This window comes from Syngnathus floridae, chromosome 15 (genome assembly GCF_059516105.1).
Source record: "Syngnathus floridae isolate MCC-2025c chromosome 15, RoL_Sflo_1.0, whole genome shotgun sequence".
Taxonomy (NCBI): Eukaryota; Metazoa; Chordata; class Actinopteri; order Syngnathiformes; family Syngnathidae; genus Syngnathus; species Syngnathus floridae.
In genome coordinates, this window is record NC_142427.1 from 8,547,823 (window position 1) to 8,574,146 (window position 26,324).

Here is a 26,324-nt window from a genome sequence, read left to right on the forward strand (position 1 = left end):
TGTATCATGTGTTTGTGTTAATACACCAAGGAATATTTAGCATTTGCAAAGAATGATCGGGGATCATCATTGAGAACATTTTCACTCTTTTAGGAAGCATCACACACTCATACACATACATAAATACAAGTTATCCCTAAAGGCCCTCCTTCCCTGTGGAAACTTTTAACAGTATTTCCTCCTTCAACTAACACTCCTTCACCCTTTTTCCCCCCCTCCCTCTCAGCAGAACCCGGTCCCGAGTTCAAAACAAACAAAAAGACTCACGCTCCTCCAAGCACCGCTGGAATCATCTTTGGCATGGAAGCTTTGTAAGTTACCTTTTGAAATTCAAAATAAGAGCACTTTTACATTTAAGGTGGCACAGGTTATTTGATTTCTAACATGACTCCTGTCTTTAAATGTCAATCTGTGGTTTAAAGCTCAATTGTCTTGCAGGCATTTGACAATAGTAGTAAGTTAGATACTGGTTTATTAGAAGGCTCTTTGCAGGAATCTAGACATGGCTGACCCACCTTTACGTGCACCCACAAAACGGTTTCAATACAAACACATGCAGAATTTAGTAGTGAGGATTAGTAGTGAAACTGGCAGCCCCCCACCCTTCCTCGATTCCGCTCTACATTTTCTGCTTGGCTGTTCCATCCTCACAGGAAATTGGGATGTTGCGCTCGGGGCCAGGTGAAGATCTGGGCGCGGTGATTGTCAGCACGCCATCGAAGGACAAGCTGGAGGAGATATCAGCGCACGACACTCCGGTAGGAAGCCTGTACTTCCGTAGAAACTCCCTGGACACGTAGCCGTGGTCGTCCTAGAGAGTAAGCAGAGTCACCCACGTGGACTTCAGTGGCTCTATGTGCAGTCGTGAGAATGTCACCAACCTGTCTATCTTCATGCTTGGCGTGAATTGTGATGTGCTCGTCGCCGACGTTGACGCTCAGCTCATCCGGTGAGAAATGTTTCACGTCCAGATAAATCACATAGCGATCCTTTTCCACATGCATCTATGAGTGAGACAAGCACACTTGTTAGGAACATCGCTGAGAAGCTGAGAAGACCCATTGGGCGCTTTACCTCACTGTGACCATTTTCAGGCCAGTTTAACCAGCGCATGAAACTTGGGCGCATCCAAGCAAAGGACCATGGGAAAGGCCAGATGAGAGGCCAGTCGGTGAGAGAATCGGCGAAGGACAGGTCGCCGCGTCGATACGGGTAGGCCCGGCGGTACCATGGGTACTGAATGGGGATATCCATGATGAGTATCCAGATGAGATGAAACAGTGATGGAGTGTCACTCGGTCTCAGATGGGTGATGGCTGTGCTTTCCCGCAGCATATTTATAGCGCTTTACCCTCCCATCCCACCCGGAGCAAATGTGTGCACACCCCCCACACACCCCGCCATAACAACCCACTTGCACAGTGACCCTGCCAACAGGCTGATCTTTCTGGAACAATGATGTCAACTGTTTGTCCCACCATTGCCCTCATTGTTTCATCTCGCCAACGGTGGCTGGCCGCCGTCTCTCCCCTCCCTCTGTTTTTCCCCTCTCCGTCTCTCTGCCTGCCCTATCTGGCTGGTCATGAGGTGACATTGGCTGCAAATAGTGCTGATGCTGCTTATGTGCAGGACCCAGGAAATGCCCCTGTCTGGATCCCTGTGCACGTGTTTGTATGAGGACCAGCTTCCAGAGCATTAGCCTGCTGGCCTTGCCAGTGCCAGAAGCTTTAGGACTGCGAGCAAAGTGGATGTGTGGCTTGAATGGGAAGTGATGAGTTTGTACGGTGCTGCATTAGCGTGTATCATTTTGCTGTGAGCTCAGATGTCAAATATGGAGTCCTCTTCAAATTTTTGTTGGCAGTCTCATCCTGTTCTTTTATGGTCATATTTGTTGAGTTGTGAAATGTTTCATTTTTTTCCCCCCGCCCTTGTTAATCTTGCCAATTGACTTTTGGGCTGTGTTGCAAACTGGCCACTTTTAATCACAAAGGTGATTTTAAAAAAAAAGTTTGTAAACACACGTCATCTACTGTGTTCACAATACTACACTGAATTTTATCTCCACAAATGCAACTGCGATATCAAAAGTGTCAAAATTCCGACGTCTTCTAACGCATCACTTTGCTTTATTTGGCGTCGTGGTTACCATGGTGATATGCCTTCGCCCCACGCTTGTTGGTGGGTAAAAACTATTATTATGGCCTCGATGGATTTACCAGCGACCTATTATGGCAAAGTTGACAAAAGAAATCCGGTCATTGTGTCTTTTGAGCGAGAAATTAACTCGTTTATGACTGTCATGAAACGAGTATCGTCCACCTGCCAGGACAACGTCTCGTATGCTAAAGGGTAAGATAGCTAAGGCTATCAAGACGTTTTTTTTTTTTTTTAAATAAACAATATATCTTATTCTCAAGCTGTAAATAATATAAACAAAACAGTATTATTTTTTGGGTTGTGTTATTAATTACATTCTGGGGTTATGGATTACCTGGCACATAACAGACTATTAAAATCATAATGGGGTGCCCACCTGCCATTGTCATGATATTGAATTTTTTATTTTATTAATATTGAAAGGATTACACTGCTGGCAGAGATCTGGCAAAACTTCAAACCACGCCTACCTTTTAAATTGTATCAGGACCGCATGTTACGAATTGGAGACTTTCTCACTGGACTAAAGGTAATTATTAAGACTGCCTGCCTGCATTTTTTGTCATTTGTATTGATTAGTGACTTCTTTACTCAGTTGTACCAGGCGGCTCTGTCACAAGGCTACAGTCTGCACTTGCTTCAGTTCTGCTCAATTAGTATAACAGACATTAAAAGCGTGGACCACTTTATCAAATGCTTCTTTCCTGGAGGTTTTGACGCAGACCAAGATATCTTGATCATGAAGGTATTTTATTTTCATGTATTGTGATTATTTTTCTTCACCCCACCACTACAAGTGTTCCTGTGTAGTTGATATTGCATGATTTTTTTGGGCTCCTTGTATGTTTGTATAGGTCCGCTCAATGCTGGGCTGTGCACAGTGCATATTTGAGTTGGAGAAAAGGCCCATGGTTCTCAGCCAGAAGGGGCTTTCGAAACTGCTGCATGTGCTGAACTTCATCAGGATAATGATGCAGGCATTTCAGCAGAACAAGCATTTCTACTGGATCACTTATAATGGTAGACTAGTTTTCTTCATTTCATGCGACAGTGATTCTTTCTAAACTTGATCTTTTCTTTCCAATACTTTTTCCAGGTACGTTGCACATCTTCAAAATGTGTACCTACCTGATGTCTTTAAATCATAGTGCAAAGGTATGAGAAACGTCTCACCTTGAATTCTGTTTTCACATGAAGCAACTTTTTCCTTTTTTCTGATCTCTTTTAGGCAATGGAGTACATTCTGTGGGCAAGCCTTAGTTTAGAGTCAAACATGCCCCTCATGACTCTCAAACATCTGCCATGGCTTGTCAAACTTTACTGTACTGTTTGTTACTGTTACTATGACAACCGTGCTTCCCTACAGGCAGAGGTGAAATCCAGTCAAACTTTAACTTTTGTGTTGGATCCAATAAAAAGGATGTCTTCTTTTAATTTTGGATTCCTGTCTTTTTGAATGCTTACAGGAATTTGCCAGAAGAGCACTTGGGAAAATCAATGAACTTGCAGAGCAGGAGAAGGATAAGGAGAATGACAGTGCCGCAAACAAAGAGACTCAAATGGCCTTTAGAGAAGCCTCCATCAAGGCATCGGACTACTTTTATCCATCCATTGTCTGATTTGACTTTTAATTAGTTGTCTTTAACTTTTGTTTTTCTTCCAGTTGGCTACCATGATGTTCAAGCGGGCTGTGTTTGAAACCAGGAGGAAACCCAAACACATGATTACAATCAAGAGCAAAACTACTCCAAAGGACTTTCCAAATGTAAAGAAAAGAAATCAATGTTTGATTGAAAAGCCCATTTTGAATAGAAAAGTTGCATTATTGCTAAAATTCATTCATTCCCATTGGACGTTTTTTCACCTTATAGTCTGAATGTCCCGTAGATCCCGTGGCCTCGTAATGCCACAGAGCGAATGCTGATGGGCCTTTTCGACAGCAGTGCAGCACAATTTTTGGGCATCTGTGAAGCTCTTTGGGACAGCTCCATGCGACCGCTGCAGGCCAGGCTGCCAGAAGAACTCGAGTTGCAGGAAGTGGTCCTGGAGCTCCTTGCCTCTGGGATTAGTATATTATCTGGTAGGTTAAAAAAGAAGAAAAAAGAGAAATATTGCTGGTGAGATTGTAACTGGAATTTCTGTGTTTTATCAAGGAGTGGCGACTACTACTGAACAGAAACGTCAAGACCAGTCCTGTGCACCGCTCAGTGCATTGTCCACAACATCAACACTGATGGAATTAGCTATTGCAGGTTGTTTGTTTTTCATTCATGTTCAACAGCCAGTGAAATCATTTTGCATGTGTCGTTTTGTCCCCAGGAGAACACAAAGTCCCCGTCATGACCGCCGTCAGATTCATCAAGATGATGATTCAGGCTAAGCAACCTGATGTTTTTGTTGAACATTCACGAATGATGCTGGAGATTTTGTCTGTGAGATCTCGTCTGGTTTTGTAGAGAGAAAAGTCATGATGGCTGCCTTGATGGACGCTTTCTTTTGTGTGTCAGGTTGTGGAAGGTCCTGCATTCAGGAAAGCGGAATACGAGCTCGCCTTGATGAATGGTTTTATTACTCTGAAAACTTCACACAGAAGGCGTCATAGAGAGGACGTCGCTGGTAGTAGAAGTGATTGTCTGGTCCAACATTTTCTATCTTTTCATGAACAAAGGCACTTTTTATGTTTCTCAAGATCACAACACACCACCAATCAATTATCACAATAAAAAATTGCCGGCATAGAAAAATGAAAGCAAAACATTTGCATAATACGAAAGTTCAAATTTCTACAGCCCACCTGATATTCACAGACATCTATCAAATTATGTTTTTAGTGCCAAATACAATTCTGATTATCGAGTTGTATTTGAACCTGGTCTTGTTTTGTGCAGACAAACTCCGGGGGTCACTCGATATCATCATTGGCCTGACAGAGACTCTGCACAAGGCAGTTTGCGAGTCTGTTCCAGTAAGTTAAATTTCAACAAGATGAATGTTGTGGATGATTTTCGAACGGTTTGCTTTATAGGAGGCCCAGCCGGATGTGGAATTAGTTTGGGATGTTCTGCTCTTTCTCTGGGGGAAACTGAAGCTGGTGATTCAGATGGATCAGATTAGAAACCCAGAATACACACAGGACCATGACAAGGTGAAAAATTGTTTCTAAACACTTTCCATGTGATTTATGTCATACTTGCACTTCTCTCTTGATGCAGTGGGCGTGGTGCCTCTTCATGCAGTGTGAGGTGGCCTTTGCCTGTGACCTGGCAACGGTTGACTGCATCAAGACCGCCGAGATGATCAACAGTTTAGTCTTACTGCTGGAAAGTGCGGCCGATCGTACTGAGCAGGGTGAGAACGCCAATTTTGTTCTGGATCATATGTTGTCTACTAGAATACTTTTTGATTTCTAAAATTTCTTCTCCATAGTTCCACCTAAAGTCAAAGCCGGTAGTGAAAAGAAATACTGCTTCACTCTGCTGAAGGTACTGAACTCATTTGCATAAATAGCACATCATAATATATAATAAGCTACCGTTGATTTTTTAAATTCTTTTCCAGGGGTCATGTAAAGAGCTTCTTCAGAAAGTGTGCATGGTGGTTGAGAAGGGTTTCAAGGCTCTGGTCAAGCGTGTGGTCACATTGATGCCCCAAGATGGTGCAGCTCCCCTTGACATTACTTACCTGCTGGTAAGTACATAGGACTTCAAAAAAAGTCTTCACGTTCGGGTACTGTGATTGTCTTCTTCTCCAAGAGGGAAGATGGAAAAGGAAAGACTGAAATAAGTGAGAAGCAAAAAGAAGAAATTTTGTCGGATCTACAAAAGGAATGGTCCCGCCCGTCCACTCATACAGCCATGCTTGCTGTCGACATTCTTCTTGAACTACAGATTATCTACCACCGGGCATCTCTCAAGTTAATGCAGTTAAATGCAGGTGAGTCATTTTGAATAACTATAACATTTGCAGATGCTTATCCTCTTTTTTTTTTAGTGACAGAATCTGACCTTCTGGACAAGATCAAGAAGAACAAAGTGTCTAAAGCACTTTTCCTGCTCCAGAAATCCTTGCTGTGGTATGACGGAAAGAAGTCGAATGAGTCCAGTGTAACCAGGAGTCTACTAGAGGTTGTATATGAAAAAATGGATATTCAACTTGTGCATGAGAATTTCAGGATGAAGCTAAAATTCACGATAACCTTTGTAAGGATTTACCAAATCATAACACTCATTCTCATCACTATTACCAGGAAGCTTGTGTATTAATAGAGAAGGCAGCGATCGAAGAAAGAAAACTGTATATCGCCAACAGCCCAAAGTTAACACTTGAAAATAAAGGCAAAATAAGGAAGGACGAAAAGGAAATCCCTCCACCTCGACCTGTCTTAATCTCACGCACCAACAATTCCTTCACCTTTGCTCCTGCTCCTTACCACATGGAAGAACAAGTAAATGTTTCTCTCTATTATTATTATTAGTTTTTTTTTCTTCAGGTGCACAAACAACACAATTTCCTTCATCAATCAAGGTGTGCTGGTACCAACTATGCGGACGTGCAGCCGAGGGTCTCGACCTGAAGGTCCGCCTCGGAGACTGCAGCCTGGCGGGAACTGGGAATTTGGTACGTGATTAATTTCAAACGTTGTCATCGATAGCATAACTGTGACAAAACTGTTTGTAGGTGCCGGCAGTATGCGGTGAATGGCAGCTGAAGGCCGAGAGGCTGGAACCCAACCAGAAGTACGTTTTTGCCATAGCAGCATACACCAGCCAAGGAAAGTTACTGGGCAATGCTATCGGAGCGTCCACCTACACACTGATTACTTCCATGCCGCAGTCGTTGCTTTCCTCGTGGGCTCACTTGGCACAGGTATTCCACATTTGCAAGTATTGTTGTTACCAAAGTGACTTTTCTTTCACCTTTCTTCTCAGGTGGCATTTCAAACCAAACAATTTGACATTGCCAAGAAAGCGTGCAAAGAATTATGGAGCCATTTTACCCTTCCTGATGTTGGATCTGACAAATCACAGGATAGACTCACTTCAACAGCGTGAGGGAGTCGAACTTAACACCTAAATGTTTTCCTTTACTCATCTTAGTCTACTTTTGTTTTTCTTTAAAGACTCCGCATGAAACATCTGCGGTGCTCGTCTCCGCTCGTGTGCCAGCTCTTCCTCACGTCCATCTTCATTGAGACAGACATCAACATTCAGCAGCAATCGCTCCTCTGCGACTCAGGAAGCATCTGTGGACTGTTTGTCTGGAAACAGGTGTGGACAGCGTAAGAAAGAACAGTTCATCTATTTGAAATGGATCTCGCATGTGTTGTTTATTCAGGAAGTCAGACTAGCCGAATGTAAACGATTGTTAGTAGCCATGGACTTGGCTATGTGGTTGAACGACAGCAGTTCTGCTGTTCAAGCCGTCATAAGCTGTTACGGCCTCTTGGTTCCGTTCATCTTCCATCAGATCACTTGCGATCCTGCAGTTAAGGTCAAACATCATTTGGACTTTTTCTCGCCAGTGTAATAATGTTTAAACCAAATTACTGTTGTTTTCCTTTTGCAGTTGCTGACCAAATGTTTGAATGTATTAAAAGACAATGAAGGACACCTCAAACAAAAATGGTCCAGAAACACAGTGGAGACGCTTATGCAAATGATTGGCTGCATCACCAACTATCTTACCAAGGTGTGTGGCTCTGCCCTTGGAAGCATCAAAGTGTTTGAATCTAAATCATGAAGCTTTATTATCTATTGTCCACCTCCAGGCATTGCGCGCACTGAATGAACATCAGAAGGCTTCCGTGGTGAAAGATCGTGGTCAAGCTCTTCTCCAAGATGTCTTTGACGCCCAGGAGAGGTTCATTGGACTTACTTGCAAACGTCTGTCGGTAAAGAGAATTTTTTTTTTCATTCTCAGTTTCAAATTTTTTAAGTTTGGATTTTCAATCCATTTCCTGTGTTTTTGTGCTCGAAGTCAAAGATAGAGGATCCTGGAGCATTGAAGAAAGAAATGAAAAAAAGTGTTCAACTGAAGGCACTATTTCAGAAATTCAAGGATGTCATCACAGCTGATACAGATCCTGACACAGTAATTGGTAATCTGTAAAAAATATATATATATATTTTGAAACACATTTTCCCATAGGAAATAATGCACAGTAAAAAATGCAAGAATATTAAATTCCATAAATTTTCCATAATCAGATTATATTGGCTATGTTTGTTTCCATAGAGAGTTCCCCTTCCCTGAACGGGTCTGAGGACACTGCCACTTTGCGTGAGCGGATCCTCACAAGCACTCTAGAGCATGCCTATCGAATTAGTAGGTAGCCTGCATCATTTCAAATCAACATTTCCTCTTTGCACTTATGCATCTTATATTTTGGCCATAGTGATGCAGCTCGGCAGCCATTCAAATTTCGTGGAGATTTCCTCGTTCTTACTTCAGAGAGCCTTAGAGGAAGGAAAGATTGATCTTGTTTTACAATGGGGTGAAACCATATTTCGTTTTCTCTCCAGGTACGAGTTGTTGCAACGTCAATAAATATTTTCTTTCCTGCTTTTGTGATTATGCAAAATCTCTGTCCCAGGAGAGACGACGAAATGATCAAATCAGCCATATGTTCGGACAGAAACAACTCGTGTGAAAAAGAAACCGAGACCACCGCGACGGAAAGTCAAACATCACAGGTAAACACGGATACTCAGTGGTCGTTCATAATAAGATAACGAAAACCTTTTATTGCGGAAGACATCGAAAACACCTATTAAGAAACGCAAGAAGTTTCGACGCGGAGCACTTCTGACGGCGAGGACCGTCAGGTAGACCATTTTTGACTCGGAATTCGATCGATGGAATCTTAAGTTCTGTTTTTGCCAAGGGAGCTGAAGGCTGTAGAGCGCCTGATGTCTTCAATGAACGCTCTGGTGCAACGCCACACCAGGCGGCTTCAGTTGAGAATGAGATGCACTGAGGAAAGAGTGTGGAGGTCTCAGATCAATTACATCATCGCTTTGGCACATCTTGCACTATTCGAACAGGACCTGGATCCATTCCACGAAAGGTCCCTGCAATCCAGGTTCATACAATACGAGTACTTCCCATAACAGGAATATTCTGACTATTCATTTAGTTCGTTTACGTTTCAGGTACAGCCACTTAAATGCCTCAATCTTCTTTCTGGCCAACTCTGGTGTCCTGCTGAAGAGGAACTTTGAGGAACAGGAAGCCACCATCTGTGAAGTTAGTTCAGAGAGAGACTCATTACAGTCTGAGTTATCAGATGACGGTTCGAGCAAGGACGGTGATAAAAATGGTAAGTAAGCTGAGACCCTAAAAAAAAAATGGAGAGAATATCGCCTTTGCTTTCTTCCACTAGAGACTAGTTTTGACAGTGTGGAGAGTTGCGAGGAGGATGAAGAAGTCCCTCATGAGCTTGAGGTGCCAAAAACCATGCCAATGGACTCACTGGAGAAAGCTTCTTTTTATATACGAAGAGCCATGGTAGTTTGTTTACCTACACAACATAGTTTTAGATGGGTTTATGAAAATGTTACAATTGCTATTTTGTTTTTTTAGACATTAGCCCACCGTGGAGGTCACTGGACTAATTTGCAGAAGGTCTGTCATACTGTGTGGGAAGAAAGTAACAGACTTACTGCATTACAAGAGACAATTTGTCATTTTCAACCTCCCGCCTTGGTTACTTCGCATGAGTTGCGCAAGACCTTCACCCCCTTATTAGTGCTGGCAACAGATCTTATCATGGACATGCTAAGCAGACTGGGAGTACGTGTCACATGCTCGATAATGTTAACAGGAAGTCATATCTGAAATAATTTTGGTTTCTTCCATTTTGAACAACTCCCGAAGCTGTGGCATCTTTATGACAGCGTGACTGAGGAAGAGCAGGAGTTCAATCTTCGTTTCTCAGCCCCGCTGGACGACTGCACCCAAGTGGACATTCGATTTGTGTACAGTTTGGTGTTACGCACTCTGGAGCTTCTCCACGACTGCGGAAAATGGGAACACTTGGCCCACTTTGCCCTCATTTTCAACTCATACACCCGGTAAATAATTCGAGGCGCTTCACAAGGAGGAGAGTCCACTTTGATATTTTCTATTGTCATCCTAGCGAACGATTCGCCTTGACCGTGACTCCGCTGTTGGTCCTCGCCCAGAGGAAGCTCCTTGAAAGGATTTCTGCTAATGGCGGGTGTAAAGTACCACAACTACACCACGTGAAGACTCAATGGGCCACCGGCAATGAGGTAACACGTTTCGGCATCATCGTTCACGAATTCTTCTCACTGCTTTTTATGTTTTAGGTAACATACAAAAGTTACGCCGGGTGTCAGCTGTTCAGCGCGTGGGTTCGTCAATCTGCCAACCAATCATCAAGCTCTGTGAAGTTAGCAGCTAATGAAGAAACTGAACTCATAGGTTAGATTCTAACCGTTAGAACATCAACTGTAGCATGTTTTTATCATGTGACTAATCTTTTCACGTCTTGTTAAGATGCAGAAATCAGACGCTCTCAGGACCTTGTGTGTGTTCCTCTGGATGTGGCGAACACTCTCCATTTTTACCGTCAAGCTATTGAAAGAATACCACATTGTCTTCAAGTCTTCCGTTATAGCAGATCGTTACTGCTACTGCTACTAGCTCACACACAACCCGGTGTTGAAACCGAGCAGTGCTGTGAGGACACAGAAGATGTGATCGACTTCAATCCCATACTTATCACCACGCCGAATATTCAGCCTTGGGACCTGATTAATAAAGGCCACATCACTCCGGATACGCTCTACAATCTCCCCGTCAGCCCTGAGTACCTGTCCAGAATCATCTCGACGTACTTTGCCGCCACACGTAAGAACACAAAATACAAAGGTTCAAAAAACAAAATTCATTGAACCCATATTTTAATTTCTTACAGAATATCTTCAGACCAATCACCAAAAATCCCTCAGTGTGTTTGCTCTGCATGAAATGGGAAACCTGCATTTCTACGATTCAAACACACGGTCGGAAATCTGTGAATGTGTAATGTGAACGCCGAAACAAGCATTTTATTATAAACTTTTTTTAGGATGGCACACTCTTGCTGGAGTAAAGCCGTTGATGCCGCCTTACACAGCTCAGCCGTGATCGATAAATGGGACTGGGTGTCTTTCGGGGGCGGCACCCAGCAACACACTCTAAGACAGGCTGGCCTTTGGGGATGTCTGCAGGCTGCTGTGATCACCGCTAAAATTGCGCAGTAGGTTCAAATTAGATTTATTCAAAAAAATTGACAGCGTGGGCTTTTAACATGAACATTTGTGTAGGTATATTCTAACTTCAGATATCACCCAGAGGACCAAGTGGTGTCTCTTATCAGCTCACCTTTTTAAGGTAAATTAATTTGACACACACTTTGAGTCGTTATTGCATTTTTATATGTGCTCCTCGCATTCCCTAGTGTGTGCTGTGCTGCTCCTTGGCTCATCCTCTGAATGACCTCCAGTATGCTTCACACAGCATCGGTGATGCACTTCTTCCCGGAGTCGACCTCTTCTCAGAACCCAACAGAGCTGATCTCGCCGCCACCGTCGGCGGCCTGAATTTTATTTGTCAATGGCTGTTTATTGCGGGCTACTATTTAACGGTACAGCAGAAAAGTCTGACATTCATTATGTCGGTGTTGCTAATATTGTGTTCCATATTCAGTGTGCTAAATCAAGTTTGCAATTTCAGCTCCTGCCCATGCTGGCACTTTATCAGCATATTGTGGGAACATTGTGCAGAGACGTTAAACGTAATGTTGAAAGCAGAATACTTAAGGTCCGCATGAATTTTTGGTTGACTGCTCTCACCTGTTAGGAAATGATTGTGTTGATTTCTCTTTGTTGATATTCACTGCAGATACGAGCGCTCACTGAACTGTGCTTCTTCTCCGAGGCCATCAAGCAGACAGAGGAGCTTTCAGGAGGGGCGGGGATTCTTCTTCCTAATGGACGCTACATTGTTTGTGAGTCGCTCCAAGTAAGAGCGTTCGCACACTTTTTAAGACCATGTTTGAGAATATCCGATGAGTAATATTAAATGTAATTCAAATAATACAATGTGCTTGTTCAGCAGTCAAAGAAGATGTTTTTGAACAACAAGTCCTTGTTGGACAATGTCGAGGTACTGCGTCTTCTCCATTTCCTATGTTTGTTGTTCCTATACTGGGTGTAGATGTTACCATGTGATTTCTGTCTTAGGTTTTAGAAGAACTTGTGAGCTGTGAGCTTTCTCCAGAGGTCAGCATGCTTTATGGATCCACATTGAGTCTCCGATTTAACCTTGCCCGCGTTCAGCTCATCCTGGCCCTCAGTAACACAGTAGCTGGACCTCCTGAGCCAGGTCTGTACTTTTTTTTTTTTTTAATGATTTCATTTCTGCTTAAATGAAATAAAAATAAATATACAAATCTGATTAGTGACAGATTCTCAAGTGGACCCAGAAGAACCGGAAGAAGTCCAATCAGACACTGAGGACTCGGAGCAACAGAAGGAGAAGCCCAAAGGACTTGCTTCTCTGCAGAACCTCACTCGAGCAAAGATCAAGGTAAGATCGTTGCTTCACGATATTTCCTGTCCTTATTTGTCATCTTTCTCTTGTGCTGCAGTATCTTCTTCTAGAAGCAGCTGCCCGCCTTTTGGACTCCATTTTGGAGAAACTTCCGTGTCCCTCCTACAGTGAAATTGAGAACAAGGAGTTGAAACTTGAGGCAAATCTTCTCAAGGCCAACCTTTACCTTCAGCAAGGACATATTGCACAAAGGTATAAGCACTTGGTGGATGTCTTCACGTTTCATACATTGTGCCAATTTATTTCATATCTGTGCATCCTCAGTTCTGATGTGGTAGTTTCATCATTGGTGCTACTGCAGGACATTAAAGAATCTATACCGGATCATAAGAAACCATCTTCTGATCATCTACCTACTGAAATCGATCAGGTCATACGTCTGAAAATGTCTGGGATTAATTTTTTTTTTTTTTTATATGCAACAGTGACAAGAATGTTTGATCTCTTAAAGTATTTGTGTTCTATTCCGCCAACAGAGAAATGAGCCATGCACACAGTATGAGGACTGCCCCAGCGCAGTTGAGGCCAGCGAGAGGGTCGGAGGGAGTCTATGGTTACGTTTCCGCGTGGCACTGCTACGTTGTGTTCTTTTGCAGGCTGCTGATGTCACAGTTCCCAATCCAGGTTGGTCTTGGTCTCACGTTCAGGCTCACATTGTCAAATTATAAATATGTGATATATATATAATTTTAAAGGTAAGCTTCACGAAAAGGCAGCTCAGGTGTTGAAGCAGAGCCTGGAGGACTGTGTTCTTTTGGGAGATGTCGACACTCAAGCACTTTTGCTGGTTGAGGGCTCACAATTAAAATCACGAAGAAACAGGGGAGATGATGGCTTGTTACTACTGCAGGTATCATCACAACACATTGAGAAAACAAAAAAACAAACACCACTGTAACTCGTTTGTTTATAGGAAGCTGTGAGCCTTCTGTCAGGAAGGACTCGCATGCCACCGGGATCCAGCGTGACTCTAATTAGAGCCACTTTGCGTCTTAGTATGTTAAAAAGTACACAAAGCAAACTTCTGACTCTAACTCAGAAACTTCTACAAAAACAGGTACAAACATAATAGCACATACAAATAGTTTGTACATAAATGCTGGAGCTAAGTCTGTTTCCTTGATTCAGCTGTGTGAGTTTGGCGAGAATGTTATATTGGAGGATGGGAAAATTTATATTTCTCCTCCTGGACCCAAAAATATTTACCTCCCTTACATACAAATGTTAGATCAACAAACTTAATAAAAAAGGTGAGTATTACTTTTAATACTTTTGACACACACAAATGTCTTAATGTTCTCCTACAGTGACAACACTACAAATAATGGATACATTTTTGTGTATTAAAAAAAAAAATAAAATCTTGAGTTGTATATGTGTACATTAGTGTGTGTAATGCTTTCATGTAAATTTACTTTCAGGTCAAATTTTGTATCTCAGTGCAGTGCAGGAACTTCTGGAATTTGCAAGCCAATTAATGAGTTTATCAAATAAGAATAGCAGCTATTTCTGTTAAGAATTCAAATAAGAAGTTATGATTTTAATGAAAATGAATGACCTTTTTGTTCTCCCCTGGCAATGCCATGATTCATGTTTTTATGTATTTTGTTTTGTCTTAATTTGTACAGCATATCCTGTTCATTAATTTAGCATTTAATTACTCCACCTAATCAATCAAAAGGATGTTCTCATTTTTAAAAATGATTTTGTATGAATGTGTGAATTTGATTTATTGTAATAAAACGCGTTTACATATACAGTAGTACTAGTTTTTATTAAATTATCATATGAGCGTTTTTTCATCAATATTTTCTATTTTCAAAAGCGAATGTAGCCTTTGGGTACCAAACGTAATAATGTTTTTGGATTGTCCTTTTGCTTCTGAATCTTCACCACAGGGAATTGAACCTTTTCCGGAGGTTGTCACTATTTGTTTTACTTTTACAGCACAAACCAGAAGTTGTGTGGGCTCCTCGACGTGTGTTCAGTGCCTACTTGACTAACGGCGTCCGTTTCCTCCTCCCGTCCATCAAACGATGTTTGACATTTGGAGGGCTACCGCTAACCGCACTGTTTAGTTAACCTATTACTGCTCATCCCTAACCATGAAATTCTAGTCTAAGTAACTAGCTGGCGCTTATGCTGGCTTTAATGGGTTTTCGAGAGGAAAGATGATCGCCTCACTTTCTCGGGGAAGTTTGCTTGACGAGGTGCTGCACGGAGGCTTTAACGAGGTAACCGTTGTCTGGTTCCTGTTTAGTTGGTTAGCTTCAGCAAACCACAACGACATGAGCGATTCTGTCTTTTTCATAGTATCAAACGTGTGATATGAATATACGTGGTTTATTCTAAATATACGTGGTTTATTCTTGTAACGGTAAAGAAAATGCCAACTCGAATTTTTAACGTGGTTATTTTCCCCCAAAACAAATCAAGATTTGAAGAGAAACCTGCGTCACTTTTTGCTTTTGACAAATAAGTTAACCACGGCTAGATAACGTATACAATAAGGCTAAAATGTGCGCTACGTATTAATAAAAATGTGTTGTTAATGGGTGGCTTGTGTATCCCGGACAACGGTGGTCACGTGATTAGACAGGACGATTAAATTGAAAAAAGGAATAAAACCATTGAAATATATGCGTGTGGTATTTTAAGGCAACTGTTCCCTTGGAAAATATTTTTTATAGTTTTAAAATGAAATTTAAAAAAAGATTTGGAGTTGGGGTACAGATGGCTGGCCCCACCCCCCTTTGTCCTGGCATCATAAACAAAGGAGCACTATTTTCTGCCTTGTGTGTCCCATAAGGACAACACTTTTCGACATTAATTAAACCGTGATGTTTTTTTCTTTTTTGTATTCTTTTTTTAAATACAGCAACAACTGACCACCTACATCTCCTGGGTGAACGCTCAGCTCAAGAGAAAACCTGGACTGAAGCCGATCACTGACCTCAGGAGGGATCTGCAGGATGGAGTGGTTCTCGTACAGCTCATAGAGTTAGTTGGTAAATGCACACCAATCTAGCATTGTCAAAATTGTGATTGGACAAAGAGAACTCCCATCAATAAAATCTAGCTGATTCTGCTGCAAAATCTTGGCGCGTTTCCCAATACGTCCACAAGAGGGCGACTCTCCAACATCACAGTGTCCCATTGTCAAAAAGTGTAATGACCCTGTAGCTTCTAGAAAGGCCATATTAATTGTATCTTCCTGGGTTTTTTTTCTGCATATTTGTGACAGCTGGGGAAGTGCTTGAGGATGTTTCTGTGGCTCCTCAAAGCAAAGAAGATAGCAGGAAGAATGTGGAGCAAGTCCTGCAATTCATCGCCTCCAGACATATCCGCATGCCTCATATCTCAGCAAGAGGTATGTCTTACCATAGACATTTTTGATGGATTTTAAATGATTTGAAATTATCTTTCTGCAGACATTGTTGAAGGTAACCTGAAATCTGTGATGAGGATTATTCTGGCTCTGGCTGCTCACTTCAAGCCCTCAGCCAATCACAGGGTTGCTTCAGGAAATGGGAGGGGCTCAACAGGCGCACCTTGCCACAACCCTCTGTCCACTGTGGCACTGGCGCAAGGTGCTGCTGCTACTCTAACATCAGCCCGATATGACGCCTCACTTCCTGCAAGTGCGTCACGCATGCACAGGTACGCTCTGTGCAACCTCCAAAGTCAAACTGACTTAAACTACCACTAAAATACTTCAAAAAATCTGTCAATCAAACTGAGCCTTGTTATTGCACCTCCTATCGGTTCTCCGAGTGACTGTAAAGCATAACAGTGATTTCAAACATATCCTTTACGGCTCACCTTTCAGTGGCTGGAGGTCAGATTTGGACAAGAGTGTGTGTGTTCGTGCACTGGTGAAGCAGTACGAGAGAGGAACCCCGGACGAGCAGGACAATGCACAGACCAACAGGTAATTGAAAATCGGTACCAACACATAATCTCTTCTGTTGTGGGCTTGAGAGTTTGGTAATAACTAATAACATTTCATGCTATAATCTAAGTGTGAGGACATTTTTTAAATATAGACAGCAAACAGTTGACTGTTTGTACGTAATTTCACACCAGGAGCGGAATGTGCTGAATTTTGCTTGCAGTTAATGTGATGTAATAGCAATGATTTGCCGTCTTTGACAGTTACTTCTCCACACTAACAGAACAGAAGACTACATTCTCCCATTTATTTCTATGTGTGTCATGCCCGATGGGTTGGTAACATGGTGTGTGTGTTCCGAAGCAGATGATTGAGGGGAAAAAAAAAATAATCAGCCTTTATCCTCTTCAATCACATGTCCTGAGCTACACTGGCATTACATCATACTGAGAGGCGTTTCTAATATTCTGGTTTCTTTTCATTTTTTTTTTCTCGGACTGATCGGTGCAGCAGTGGTAGAAGTTAAACCCCATCGTTGTGTGTGGCTTAATTAGGAGATAGGATTGTAGGAAAAGCTACGCTGGTTGCCATGGTAGCATGTGACTAGCAAGACGCAGAGGGCGGGTGCATATTTTTGTGTTAGTGTGGAAGATGATGAACTAGCATGAGTCTGGTGGACCACAGCACACATCAGTCAGATGGGGGCAACGCAGATTAAATGGTAAGATTAGCTGTGTTGAAACTGGATTACAAAATGAGCTCGACTCGATGCCGTTGTGGCAATATGTCGTATGTAACCGTATGTTTTGAAGCCTTTGTAAGTGTTTTCTCTTGATTTATTTGCACGCTATCTTTCTTTCTTTGTTTCTCTCGAGTCTCAGCTCAGTGAGTCCTTTACCATCTCCCAGAGCTCCACCCAGCACCCAAGCAGACCACCAGCAAGAAGAGCACACGCAATCAGAGGACCAGGGTAAGCGTTACGTCTCGGAGTCGCGACGCGTTGTGTGATTTGTGCCTCATTATTAATTACTAAGTATCTACATGTAGTCGAATCTTCTCTCACCGAAGCGGAGACGACCTGGGATTATTCCATCAGTGAAACTTTGAAGAGGGAGGTTGAGGATACTCGTAAAATGGTGTCGGCTTTGCAGGTAGACAAGTGGATAGTTTGTGTTTGTCTTGTTTGGTAAATGAATGAATAAATGATTCAAAACAGCTTTAAAACTACTTCATGTAACTGTATTGAACTTTTTTTTTTAACAAATACCACTAGCATAGCATAGTATCACACTTAATTGTTGATGTCAAATAATTATTTCCATAACTATTTTTGTTTATGGTTACAAAAAGTGAACTTTGTATTGCTCTACATTGCCCCCTGGTGTCAACCTTTATCTTTTTGTGCTTCTGAGGCCCTCCTGCTGCAAGGCTCTCTGCCGGAGGACGAGCAAGATCAGTCTTTAAATATAAATTTGGATGACGGTCATCCCGAACAACAGCTGGTAAGCATTTTTCCCCCCTCTCACTTCCTTAAATTTGTTTTAATTTATATTGCTACTTTTCATTTTCTGTTGGAGCCCTCCCTTTTTATTCCAACCCTGCTTCCTCGTGCTCCACACAGATCGCATTTCTTGACACACTGTGTGTGTATGTGTGTGTGACAATGTAGCTATGTGTGTGCGCTGACACGGGTGTCAGTTTCCGTGCATTCTCACACTCCTCCTTTTGTCCTCGCTCTCTTCCCAGGTAGTCGTCCGCAGCCGCTTGGACCAGAGTATGGAGGAGTCTCGAGAGCTGAAGGTACGTTTTTGTTTTTTTCGTTTCAAGCACTTGATTAAATCCAACAAGCTCTTTCTTGCTATGTCAGACCCATTCATATTTAACTCACCGGTTTAGAGGGAGCTGTTGTGCTGTAAGCAAGAGATGAGACACCTCCAAGGAATCAAGGCAAGATGCACGCAGAATTGACACAATCTCAAATAGCGTCAGGTAAAATCAAGGTTGGTTTTTGCTTATGTGATGAAAATTCCAGGAGGCCCAGCAGCAGCGCCTGTGCACTCAGGAGGCAGCCATACTTCAACTGAAGCAAGAGCTGCTTCGGGCCAGCCTGGCTAAGGATGAACTGAACAATCACAAGGTATGAAGACATACTCCATCGCCGTGTTGAATGTCATTTTGGATTCTAAGGATGTTATTTGTCCTAGACCGAGCTGCAGTGGAAGCTGGAGGAATGTAACCGCCTGTGGAATGACTGCAAGGTGGACAGACAGTACTGTAACTCAACACTATATGTTGCTTTCTTCCCATGGCATTACATAAAACCCCTTCTTTATTCTCAGTAGATATGATCCGCCTTGCTGGTTTCAAATCTTGTTGTTGTTCCCCTTTTGAGTTGGTCTTCTGTAACTTATTTGTCTTCTTTTTTTTTTTTTGTTACCAAAGAAGGAAGTCGGGCAGAAGGACCGACTTCTGCAACAGCTCAAACAGAATCTTGAAGAAAGCCAAAAGGAACAGGTACAGAAATCATGTTGAATAAGTTGCATTTTTGTTCCACGAGGTTCTTACTGGGCGATGTCATTTGCCCCCCCCCCCCCCCCCCCCTCTCTAGAGTGAGCTACAAAAGGAGCTAGACCACAAAAACAGCATTAGGCAAGAAGTAATGAATCGAGATCTACAACAGGTAATATTGATTTTAATTACACAACTACCAAATTCTGAACACCAGGCATGTATCTGACAACAAACCTTTCTCAGATTTCCCCATGCACTGGAAACAATGGCTATTGCCACTCTGGAAATCCTGATTCTTCCATATCAAGTGTAAGTTGTTATGGATAATTCACTGACTTTAAGCAGATGATGAAACTGGATTTTTTTTTGCAGGCGGAGGAGGTTCAGCTTCTCAGAGATGCACTCCGAAGTTTGAGGAACGACTTCAGAGCCCATGACCCACAGCACCACACACTGGACACCCTGGAGCAAGGCATCGTGTCACTCATCGACAGACTGCATGCTCTACATACACACAGGGTGTGTATTTTAGTGAAGTGGGTTCGACCTGATCAAAATAAATGTTCCTCCCTGTGGATTTTATTTACCCCAGGCTAGAGGGAAATCTCCCCGACGCAAAGGACAGAACAGTGATTGTGACTCTTGGCCAAGTAAGTTGAGTAGTTTGTGAAACATGAGTTATGCATAATATGTATTTTTAGCATCCGCTGTGTTTCTGATTTGTTTCCTTGCAGAGGTTTGTCAGTCCAACAGCACCTCCAAACCCTCCACTAAGATACTCTACTTCACCGGAAGATCCCCGACACCTTCGATGATCAACATACCCAAAAGGTGAGTTAAGTATGACGTCAGCATCTTTGGACATATGGTTTCAATGTGAGTGTTACATTTCGACAGGTTGGGTGAGGTGACTCTCAAGGATGTGAAGGCAGCTGTGGATCAAGAGGGGAACTACAGGTACCACTTTAAGGCTTTGGACCCGGAATTTGGTACTGTGAAAGAGGAGGTAAGATGAGGCTGATGGGGCATCACAATGGAAGACTCGAGAATTGCGTAAGTGAAATCCAGTGTGGTGTGAAAACAGGTTTTCCTAGATGGCGCCATCGTTCCTGGCTGGGAAGGCAAAATTGTAGCCTGGGTGGAGGAAGACCATGGTCAAGACAGGTAACTACATCAAGATGTCTATCTTATTTTTACAGGTTTTACTGAGCTCTTTTTATGCTTTCTTTTTACTTTTTTAGACCTTCATAGGTGTACAAAGCCACGAAACTGGAAGCTTGGAGAAGACAATTTGAGATTTGACTTTTTACACTTTGTACAAAACTTAAGCTGTCAGAAATGTGGATTTTTATGCTGGACTCGCTGTAGTGTCAATGTTTGTCATATCGTAGAACCCAGTGCCTTGCAACCATGTCCTTGATATTGCCAGACCTTCACTACAGTGTCTCAAAAATAGACATATTACAATGTCCATTTCCCATTACTGGTATTAGAAGTGTTTGGAATATCATTCATTAATTTTTCAGCACTGCAGTCTTTAAAACAACTGTATCAGTTTGAATGCATTTGATCCTTTAGTCTGCAACTGATGTAATTTTAAGTTTTCAGTATTATCCACCACAGGAGTTAACAGGACATGATTTTAAAAGTGGCCCGATGTTAATATTGGTTTTTTTTTTTCCCCCAAATGACTCAACTGCCTTGCATGTTAATTTTCTGGACATGCTTCTGTGAATGGTTGTCAAATTTATTTGCCTTAGAAATGCTGATGAATGGCACTGTTAACCTACTGTTTACTGTTTAGTTGAAAAAACGTCATGTTTGTATTTTTAATGATGCTCTGCTATGAGTTTGACCTGTAGGACCTAAATAAGGAACTGTACCTTTATTTATTGTATGTGAGTGTTTTTGTGTGTGTGTGTTCCGCTTCCATGTTGATGAAATTATGTCAGACCCTGTTCATTTGCACTCATGCTTAAATACTGTTTCATTTTCTAACAAGCCAATTAGATTATGCGTCAAACTAAATGCCATAACGGTCTGCAAAATGTACAGTTTTAATATTTTTTTTTATTCTGCATCTAAAGTCTTTTGTTGAAGGATGTGCAAAATAAAACTGGCAGATGAAAAAAAAAAATATTTATTTATTTATTTATTTATTTATTTATTTATTTATTTATTTATTTATTTATTTATTTATACTTTAGTCTGCAGGACTGTACTACTAGTCATTCTCAATATCTGTTTGTGCAGCGTTCATTTTACACCCTAACAGTTTTACGACACTTTTAGACGAGATACGGCAGTGCGTGTAGAGTGCCGGAAAGCGGTGTGTTTTGGACAGGAGGAGGAGGTCATTGGAAAGTGAGGAGTGGCACCGGAGCGGTTGTTAGAGGCTTTTCCTCATGCCCGTGTAAAATAATTATTTTAATCATAGCTCTATATAGTTATTCAACGGCTCCGACATGCTTCGTCTGATTCTGCGGCTCAGGCCTTCCGCCGGGCTCTCTCGTCCCCGTGCCCTCCCGACTGGGCCTGGCACCTCTGCCGTCAGCTCCCGTTGCGTATCTGGAACCAGCTATGCAAGGCGGCTACACCGCGTAGCCGGTTCCCGGACTGTCTGCTCGACTGTTGGCTTCAGTCACAGGGGAACGCTGCTGCGATGTCCCCAGCTTACCGTGAGCCGTCGGGGCGAGCGTTTCTACAGTCTGCCGCCGCACCAGAAGGTACTGTCACCGGGTTTCCGGTTGCTACAATGCCCACTTAGCATGACCTCCGTCATTGGCACAGACATGATGAAACTTACAATGCAGTTTTATTACATTACATTAATAAACTTCAAATATGTGTATGTGCCACTGCAGAGATTTGATTTCAGCTTCCTTTAATTTCCGACTTTAAAGTGGATTTAATCTGTCATTTAAGGAGTAGCTGCTAATAGCCACTTTGATATGCTTTTATTATATTTCCCCCCCAATCTTTAGTGAACCAAGGCATATTATTGTATTAAATAATCAAAATAGTGCTTTCAATAATGTGCTGCTGTTATTTTTTTAACAGGTGGAGCTGCCTGCACTGTCACCCACCATGCAGACTGGCACCATTGCTCGCTGGGAAAAGAAGGAAGGAGACAAAATCGGCGAGGGAGACCTCATAGCAGAGGTTTGCTGATTGTGTGATGCGCGTGTATGAATGTGCAGAAAGATCACGTTGTCTCTTTGTAGGTGGAGACGGACAAGGCCACAGTTGGATTTGAGATGCTGGAAGAGTGCTATCTTGCCAAAATTCTTGTTCCTGAAGGGACCAGAGATGTCGAGATCGGATCTGTAATTTGTATCACCGTTGATAGGTGAAAAGAACGGCAATGATTGTGAAAGGTGATGAGAACAAAAACAAATAAAAAAAGTCAACTTTATATTCTCCACCTTGCAGTCCAGACCTCATCCCAGCATTTAAAGACGTTACGTTGGACTCCATCACTTCTGCTTCTTCATCAGCGGCGGCAGCTCCTCCTCCTCCAGCTCCAGCTGCAAGTGCACCACCTGCTGCTCCAGGCAGCTCCTACCCGACACACTTAAAGGTATTCGAACAATGATTCAAATAAATGGCACTCCAAAAAACATTGGGTGACTTTCAGATTACACTTCCCGCACTCTCCCCTACCATGACGATGGGCACAGTGCAGCGCTGGGAGAAGAAGGTTGGCGAGAAGCTCAGCGAGGGAGATCTGTTGGCTGAGATAGAGACGGACAAGGCAACCATCGGTAAACTCCCCCCGTCCTGCATTTGTCGTTTCGATCCAACTCATTGCGTCTTTTTAGGTTTCGAGGTGCAGGAGGAGGGATATTTGGCCAAAATAATGGTGTCGGAGGGGACGCGCGACGTCCCGTTGGGAACGCCTCTGTGCATCATCGTCGAGAAGGAGAGCGACATCGCTGCCTTCAAGGACTATGTCGAAACAGGCATTGCAGAGATTTCGACACCTCCTCCTGCTCCAGTAAGACACTCTCACGCAGCTACGAAATATTGCTTTGTCATTGTTTGTCAATATCAAAGACATCACAGATATTTGCGACGAAAGCAAATTAAAAGCAAGAAGTGTTTGCGATCCATTTTTGACGCCACCTGTTATCTAACACTCGGAAGTCAAGTAGATTTCTTTCACGCAGGCAGCCGCTCCTGTCGCTCCACCGCCAACTCAGGCCCCCGCACCTGCCGCAGCGCCTTCCTTGACCCCCGAAGCCTCAGCACCCAGGAAGGGGCGTGTGTTCGCCAGCCCGCTCGCAAAGAAACTCGCTGCAGAGAAAGGCTTTGACCTGGCGCAGATCACCGGTAAGTCGACAATCATTACAAAACCTGGTCTTCACAAAAATAGGATGATGATAGTTACGCTTCTTCCTTAGGTTCTGGTCCTGATGGACGCATTACCAGGAAAGACATTGACAATTTTGTTCCCGCAAAGGTTGCACCAGTCAGTGACACAAACTTTGTTTCTTAAAAGTCTTATGCAGTACTTAATACTTTATAATATATGAGGCTGCTGTAGACTTTTCATCAGGAATTCAAAGTGTTCCCTTTTTGACAGGCTGTTCCAGCTCCGACTCCTGCTGCTCCGGCACCTGCTGCCGTTCCTGCTGCACCAGCCGGAACTTTCACAGATATCCCTATCAGTAATGTCCGAAAGGTGAGAGCAAACACGTCTAACTTGGTGGTGACACATCCACAAAATGTGATTGGCTTTGTTGGATTTTTTTTTTTTTTGGCTCTTTAGGTCATCGCACAGAGGTTGATGCAGTCAAAACAAACCATCCCTCACTATTACCTCTCTGTGGATGTCAACATGGACCAAGTTCTGGAGCTTAGGAAAGAACTCAATGAGGTACTGGGTTTTTTTTTTGTCTATTTTTGGTTGGAACAGAATTAATGATCTCCTGCGCTGTCCAGGAAGTGAAAGCCAGAAGTATCAAGCTAAGTGTGAACGACTTCATCATCAAAGCCAGCGCGTTGGCCTGCCTCAAGGTGCCCGAGTGCAACTCCTCCTGGATGGACACTGTCATTCGTCAGTGAGTAGCTTCAACGCCGCTCACATGAAACGTCATAAGCATGGAAGAAATTCCATCACGTTAAATCAAATTCATTCTTCAGTTAAGGGTGTCACGTGTGTTTGTTTTAGGAACCACGTGGTGGACGTGAGTGTGGCGGTGAGCACAGCCAACGGTCTCATCACGCCCATCGTGTTCAACGCGCACACCAAAGGACTCGCCGCCATCAGTGGTGATGTGTCGGCCCTCGCCGCCAAAGCGCGGGATGGCAAACTCCAGCCACACGAGTTCCAGGTAACATTCTACTAGTAGTAACCGTGCAAGAAGAAACTTGATGTTCAACATTTTTTTTTTTTTTTTCACCCCACCAGGGAGGCACCTTCACCATCTCCAATTTGGGGATGTTCGGCATCAAGAACTTCTCAGCGATCATCAACCCACCACAGTCTTGCATCCTCGCTGTGGGAGGCTCTGAAAAGCGCCTTTTGCCTGCTGACAATGAAAGAGGGTACTTGTCAAGTTGAATTTGTGTGTGTGTGAGGGGGGGACAACAACAGATTTCAAAGCTGTATTAAACAATCACTGTTTTTCTTTTCAGTTTTGACGTGGCCAGCATGATGTCTGTGACGCTGAGCTGTGACCACCGAGTGGTAGATGGCGCTGTGGGCGCGCAGTGGCTCGCCGAGTTCCGCAAGTTCCTGGAGAAGCCCGTCACCATGCTCTTGTGAGGAGACTGCAGCGAACCGACGCCACCAATAGCGCACACGAGCCTCCTTGCCAAAGCGATCCCTTCGATGGGCAAAACACTCCCCTTGGGATCGGCGAGGATTCCACCAGGTCACTTCCCCTCACCCTGACGAAGTCCGGGGCAGAACTCACTCCGCTTCCATCTCTAGTCCCTCTGTATTTATTAAAAATGTCCATATCACAAGAGAAACCTAGTTGTAATTCATCCTAGAATACATGGAGTCTGGCCACGAAACACATGTGCAAAGGGAAATGTTACACTCTCAACAATCAGATTTACTTTGAATGATTTGTGTGGAGTATACAGAAAGTATATGTCTGCTTTGTTCGCAGGCTAAAGGATTGAAAGTACTTAGTGCTACAGTATGTACATTCCACAGAAATGTATGATATACAGTGCATCAGAATACGGTACAGCCCCTGACAAATGTATTTTCAGTCCATGTCTCTTTTGGTCATTGAATATTATGTTTGGAAGCAGGTATTAAAACTGTAAAGAAACAACTGGATATTGGATTGTTTTGTTTGAAGACACTAAAATTGATTTTTTTCTTGCTTATCTATCTATATCTACATCTATCTGTCTATCAACACCGCCATTTATTTATTATTCTATCTTATTCTATTATATCTTTATTAGGGAAATATCATAGTCACAGGTTTCATGCTCTAGTCCATGGGGCCGCGTTCCAACATGTTTTCCAAGTGACCCTCGTTAAGCGCACCTGCGTGAAAACTTTTAGCTCTTTTCACGTTCTGCAGTGGCTAAAAGTTTTCACGCAGGTGCGCTTAACGAGGGAACCACACGGACACTCCGTTAGGTACACCGCCATTTTCAAGTGTACCTAATAACAGGCCACTTTATTAGGGAAATATCATAGTCAAAGGTCACAGGTTTCATGCTCTAGTCCTTGGGGCCGCGTTCCAACATGTTTTCCAAGTTACCCTCGTTAAGTGCAGGTGCGTGAAAACTTTTAGCTCCTTTTGAACGTGAAAGTGGCTAAAAGTTTTCACGCAGGTGCGCTTAACGAGGGAACTACACGGACACTCCATTAGGTACACCGCCATTATCAAGTGTACCTAATAACAGGCCACTTTATTAGGGAAATATCATAGTCAAAGGTCACAGGTTTCATGCTCTAGTCCTTTGGGCCGCGTTCCAACATGTTTTCCAAGTTACCCTCGTTAAGTGCAGGTGCGTGAAAAGTTTTAGCTCCTTTTGAACGTGAAAGTGGCTAAAAGTTTTCACGCAGGTGCGCTTAACGAGGGAACTACACGGACACTCCATTAGGTACACCGCCATTATCAAGTGTACCTAATAACAGGCCACTTTATTAGGAAAATATCATAGTCAA

The 26,324-nt window shown here is 42.9% G+C and overlaps 4 protein-coding genes across 9 annotated transcripts; 3 read left to right on the plus strand and 1 right to left on the minus strand.

Annotated features, from left to right (window-relative positions):
- The first annotated feature begins 356 nt into the window (after window positions 1–356).
- Window positions 357–14,536, plus strand: cfap54 (cilia and flagella associated 54). Of its 3 annotated transcripts, none has more exons than XM_088397800.1 (56): window positions 357–2,349; window positions 2,581–2,686; window positions 2,753–2,902; window positions 3,012–3,177; window positions 3,254–3,312; window positions 3,386–3,529; window positions 3,624–3,743; window positions 3,821–3,922; window positions 4,045–4,237; window positions 4,311–4,409; window positions 4,477–4,589; window positions 4,665–4,782; window positions 5,046–5,122; window positions 5,183–5,302; window positions 5,370–5,505; window positions 5,584–5,639; window positions 5,716–5,844; window positions 5,910–6,090; window positions 6,148–6,281; window positions 6,404–6,601; window positions 6,682–6,774; window positions 6,835–7,023; window positions 7,086–7,204; window positions 7,277–7,424; window positions 7,492–7,647; window positions 7,723–7,845; window positions 7,925–8,047; window positions 8,134–8,254; window positions 8,392–8,481; window positions 8,552–8,678; window positions 8,750–8,849; window positions 8,911–8,981; window positions 9,041–9,238; window positions 9,309–9,475; window positions 9,539–9,663; window positions 9,739–9,948; window positions 10,033–10,229; window positions 10,295–10,430; window positions 10,488–10,602; window positions 10,678–11,031; window positions 11,099–11,186; window positions 11,252–11,422; window positions 11,490–11,556; window positions 11,624–11,809; window positions 11,899–11,985; window positions 12,067–12,186; window positions 12,283–12,330; window positions 12,408–12,549; window positions 12,626–12,753; window positions 12,815–12,969; window positions 13,042–13,147; window positions 13,254–13,401; window positions 13,473–13,627; window positions 13,691–13,834; window positions 13,906–14,027; window positions 14,199–14,536. In XM_088397800.1, the coding sequence occupies exons 1-55, from the start codon at window positions 2,156–2,158 to the stop codon at window positions 14,017–14,019; spliced, it is 7,416 nt and encodes a 2,471-aa protein (XP_088253926.1). In that variant the 5' UTR covers window positions 357–2,155; the 3' UTR covers window positions 14,020–14,027; window positions 14,199–14,536. The 3 variants fall into 3 exon arrangements, with proteins under 3 accessions (XP_088253926.1, XP_088253927.1, XP_088253925.1); XM_088397801.1 differs by having other exon boundaries at window positions 4,665–4,773; XM_088397799.1 differs by having other exon boundaries at window positions 358–2,349; window positions 12,280–12,330.
- Window positions 456–1,321, minus strand: LOC148386341 (alpha-crystallin B chain-like). The gene is made up of 3 exons (XM_088397812.1): window positions 1,075–1,321; window positions 882–1,004; window positions 456–811 (listed from the first exon to the last, which is right to left on the minus strand). Exons 1-3 carry the CDS (start codon window positions 1,252–1,254, stop codon window positions 620–622), a joined length of 495 nt encoding a protein of 164 aa, XP_088253938.1. The 5' UTR covers window positions 1,255–1,321; the 3' UTR covers window positions 456–619.
- A 223-nt stretch (window positions 14,537–14,759) lies between the features above and the next one.
- On the plus strand, window positions 14,760–21,317 carry LOC148386342 (dixin-like). 4 transcript variants are annotated; one of them, XM_088397804.1, is made up of 21 exons: window positions 14,760–15,011; window positions 15,656–15,785; window positions 16,022–16,147; window positions 16,209–16,437; window positions 16,607–16,708; window positions 17,545–17,639; window positions 17,717–17,820; window positions 18,082–18,171; window positions 18,416–18,469; window positions 18,566–18,616; window positions 18,702–18,806; window positions 18,874–18,927; window positions 19,115–19,183; window positions 19,278–19,349; window positions 19,424–19,489; window positions 19,553–19,699; window positions 19,773–19,830; window positions 19,915–20,011; window positions 20,078–20,186; window positions 20,265–20,344; window positions 20,422–21,317. In XM_088397804.1, exons 1-21 carry the CDS (start codon window positions 14,949–14,951, stop codon window positions 20,429–20,431), a joined length of 1,911 nt encoding a protein of 636 aa, XP_088253930.1. In that variant the 5' UTR covers window positions 14,760–14,948; the 3' UTR covers window positions 20,432–21,317. The 4 variants fall into 4 exon arrangements, with proteins under 4 accessions (XP_088253930.1, XP_088253929.1, XP_088253931.1 ...); XM_088397803.1 differs by having other exon boundaries at window positions 14,761–15,011; window positions 19,112–19,183; XM_088397805.1 differs by having other exon boundaries at window positions 14,761–15,011; window positions 17,551–17,639; window positions 19,112–19,183.
- Window positions 21,318–21,480: 163 nt separating this feature from the next.
- Window positions 21,481–25,478, plus strand: dlat (dihydrolipoamide S-acetyltransferase (E2 component of pyruvate dehydrogenase complex)). Its single transcript, XM_088397802.1, has 14 exons — window positions 21,481–21,906; window positions 22,241–22,342; window positions 22,405–22,529; window positions 22,613–22,760; window positions 22,818–22,944; window positions 23,002–23,177; window positions 23,350–23,512; window positions 23,584–23,651; window positions 23,766–23,864; window positions 23,952–24,059; window positions 24,125–24,243; window positions 24,354–24,516; window positions 24,594–24,730; window positions 24,821–25,478. Exons 1-14 carry the CDS (start codon window positions 21,646–21,648, stop codon window positions 24,948–24,950), a joined length of 1,926 nt encoding a protein of 641 aa, XP_088253928.1. The 5' UTR covers window positions 21,481–21,645; the 3' UTR covers window positions 24,951–25,478.
- Window positions 25,479–26,324: the final 846 nt, after the last annotated feature.

Bases quoted from the DNA above. Each gene is read 5' to 3' on its own strand.
- LOC148386341 (XM_088397812.1), bottom strand. From the start codon at position 1,254: ATGGATATCCCCATTCAGTACCCATGGTACCGCCGGGCCTACCCGTAT. The intron at 1,005-1,074 runs GTAAAGCGCCCA...TCTCACTCATAG, and splicing joins CTGAAAATGGTCACAGTGAG to ATGCATGTGGAAAAGGATCG. The intron at 812-881 runs GTTGGTGACATT...CTTACTCTCTAG, and splicing joins CCAAGCATGAAGATAGACAG to GACGACCACGGCTACGTGTC.
- dlat (XM_088397802.1), top strand. From the start codon at position 21,646: ATGCTTCGTCTGATTCTGCGGCTCAGGCCTTCCGCCGGGCTCTCTCGT. The intron at 22,945-23,001 runs GTAAACTCCCCC...GCGTCTTTTTAG, and splicing joins GACGGACAAGGCAACCATCG to GTTTCGAGGTGCAGGAGGAG. The intron at 24,517-24,593 runs GTAACATTCTAC...TCACCCCACCAG, and splicing joins TCCAGCCACACGAGTTCCAG to GGAGGCACCTTCACCATCTC.
- cfap54 (XM_088397799.1), top strand. From the start codon at position 2,156: ATGCCTTCGCCCCACGCTTGTTGGTGGGTAAAAACTATTATTATGGCC. The intron at 3,178-3,253 runs GTAGACTAGTTT...TACTTTTTCCAG, and splicing joins CTACTGGATCACTTATAATG to GTACGTTGCACATCTTCAAA. The intron at 9,949-10,032 runs GTACGTGTCACA...CAACTCCCGAAG, and splicing joins ACATGCTAAGCAGACTGGGA to CTGTGGCATCTTTATGACAG.
- LOC148386342 (XM_088397803.1), top strand. From the start codon at position 14,949: ATGATCGCCTCACTTTCTCGGGGAAGTTTGCTTGACGAGGTGCTGCAC. The intron at 16,438-16,606 runs GTACGCTCTGTG...CTCACCTTTCAG, and splicing joins AGTGCGTCACGCATGCACAG to TGGCTGGAGGTCAGATTTGG. The intron at 20,187-20,264 runs GTAAGATGAGGC...GTGTGAAAACAG, and splicing joins TTGGTACTGTGAAAGAGGAG to GTTTTCCTAGATGGCGCCAT.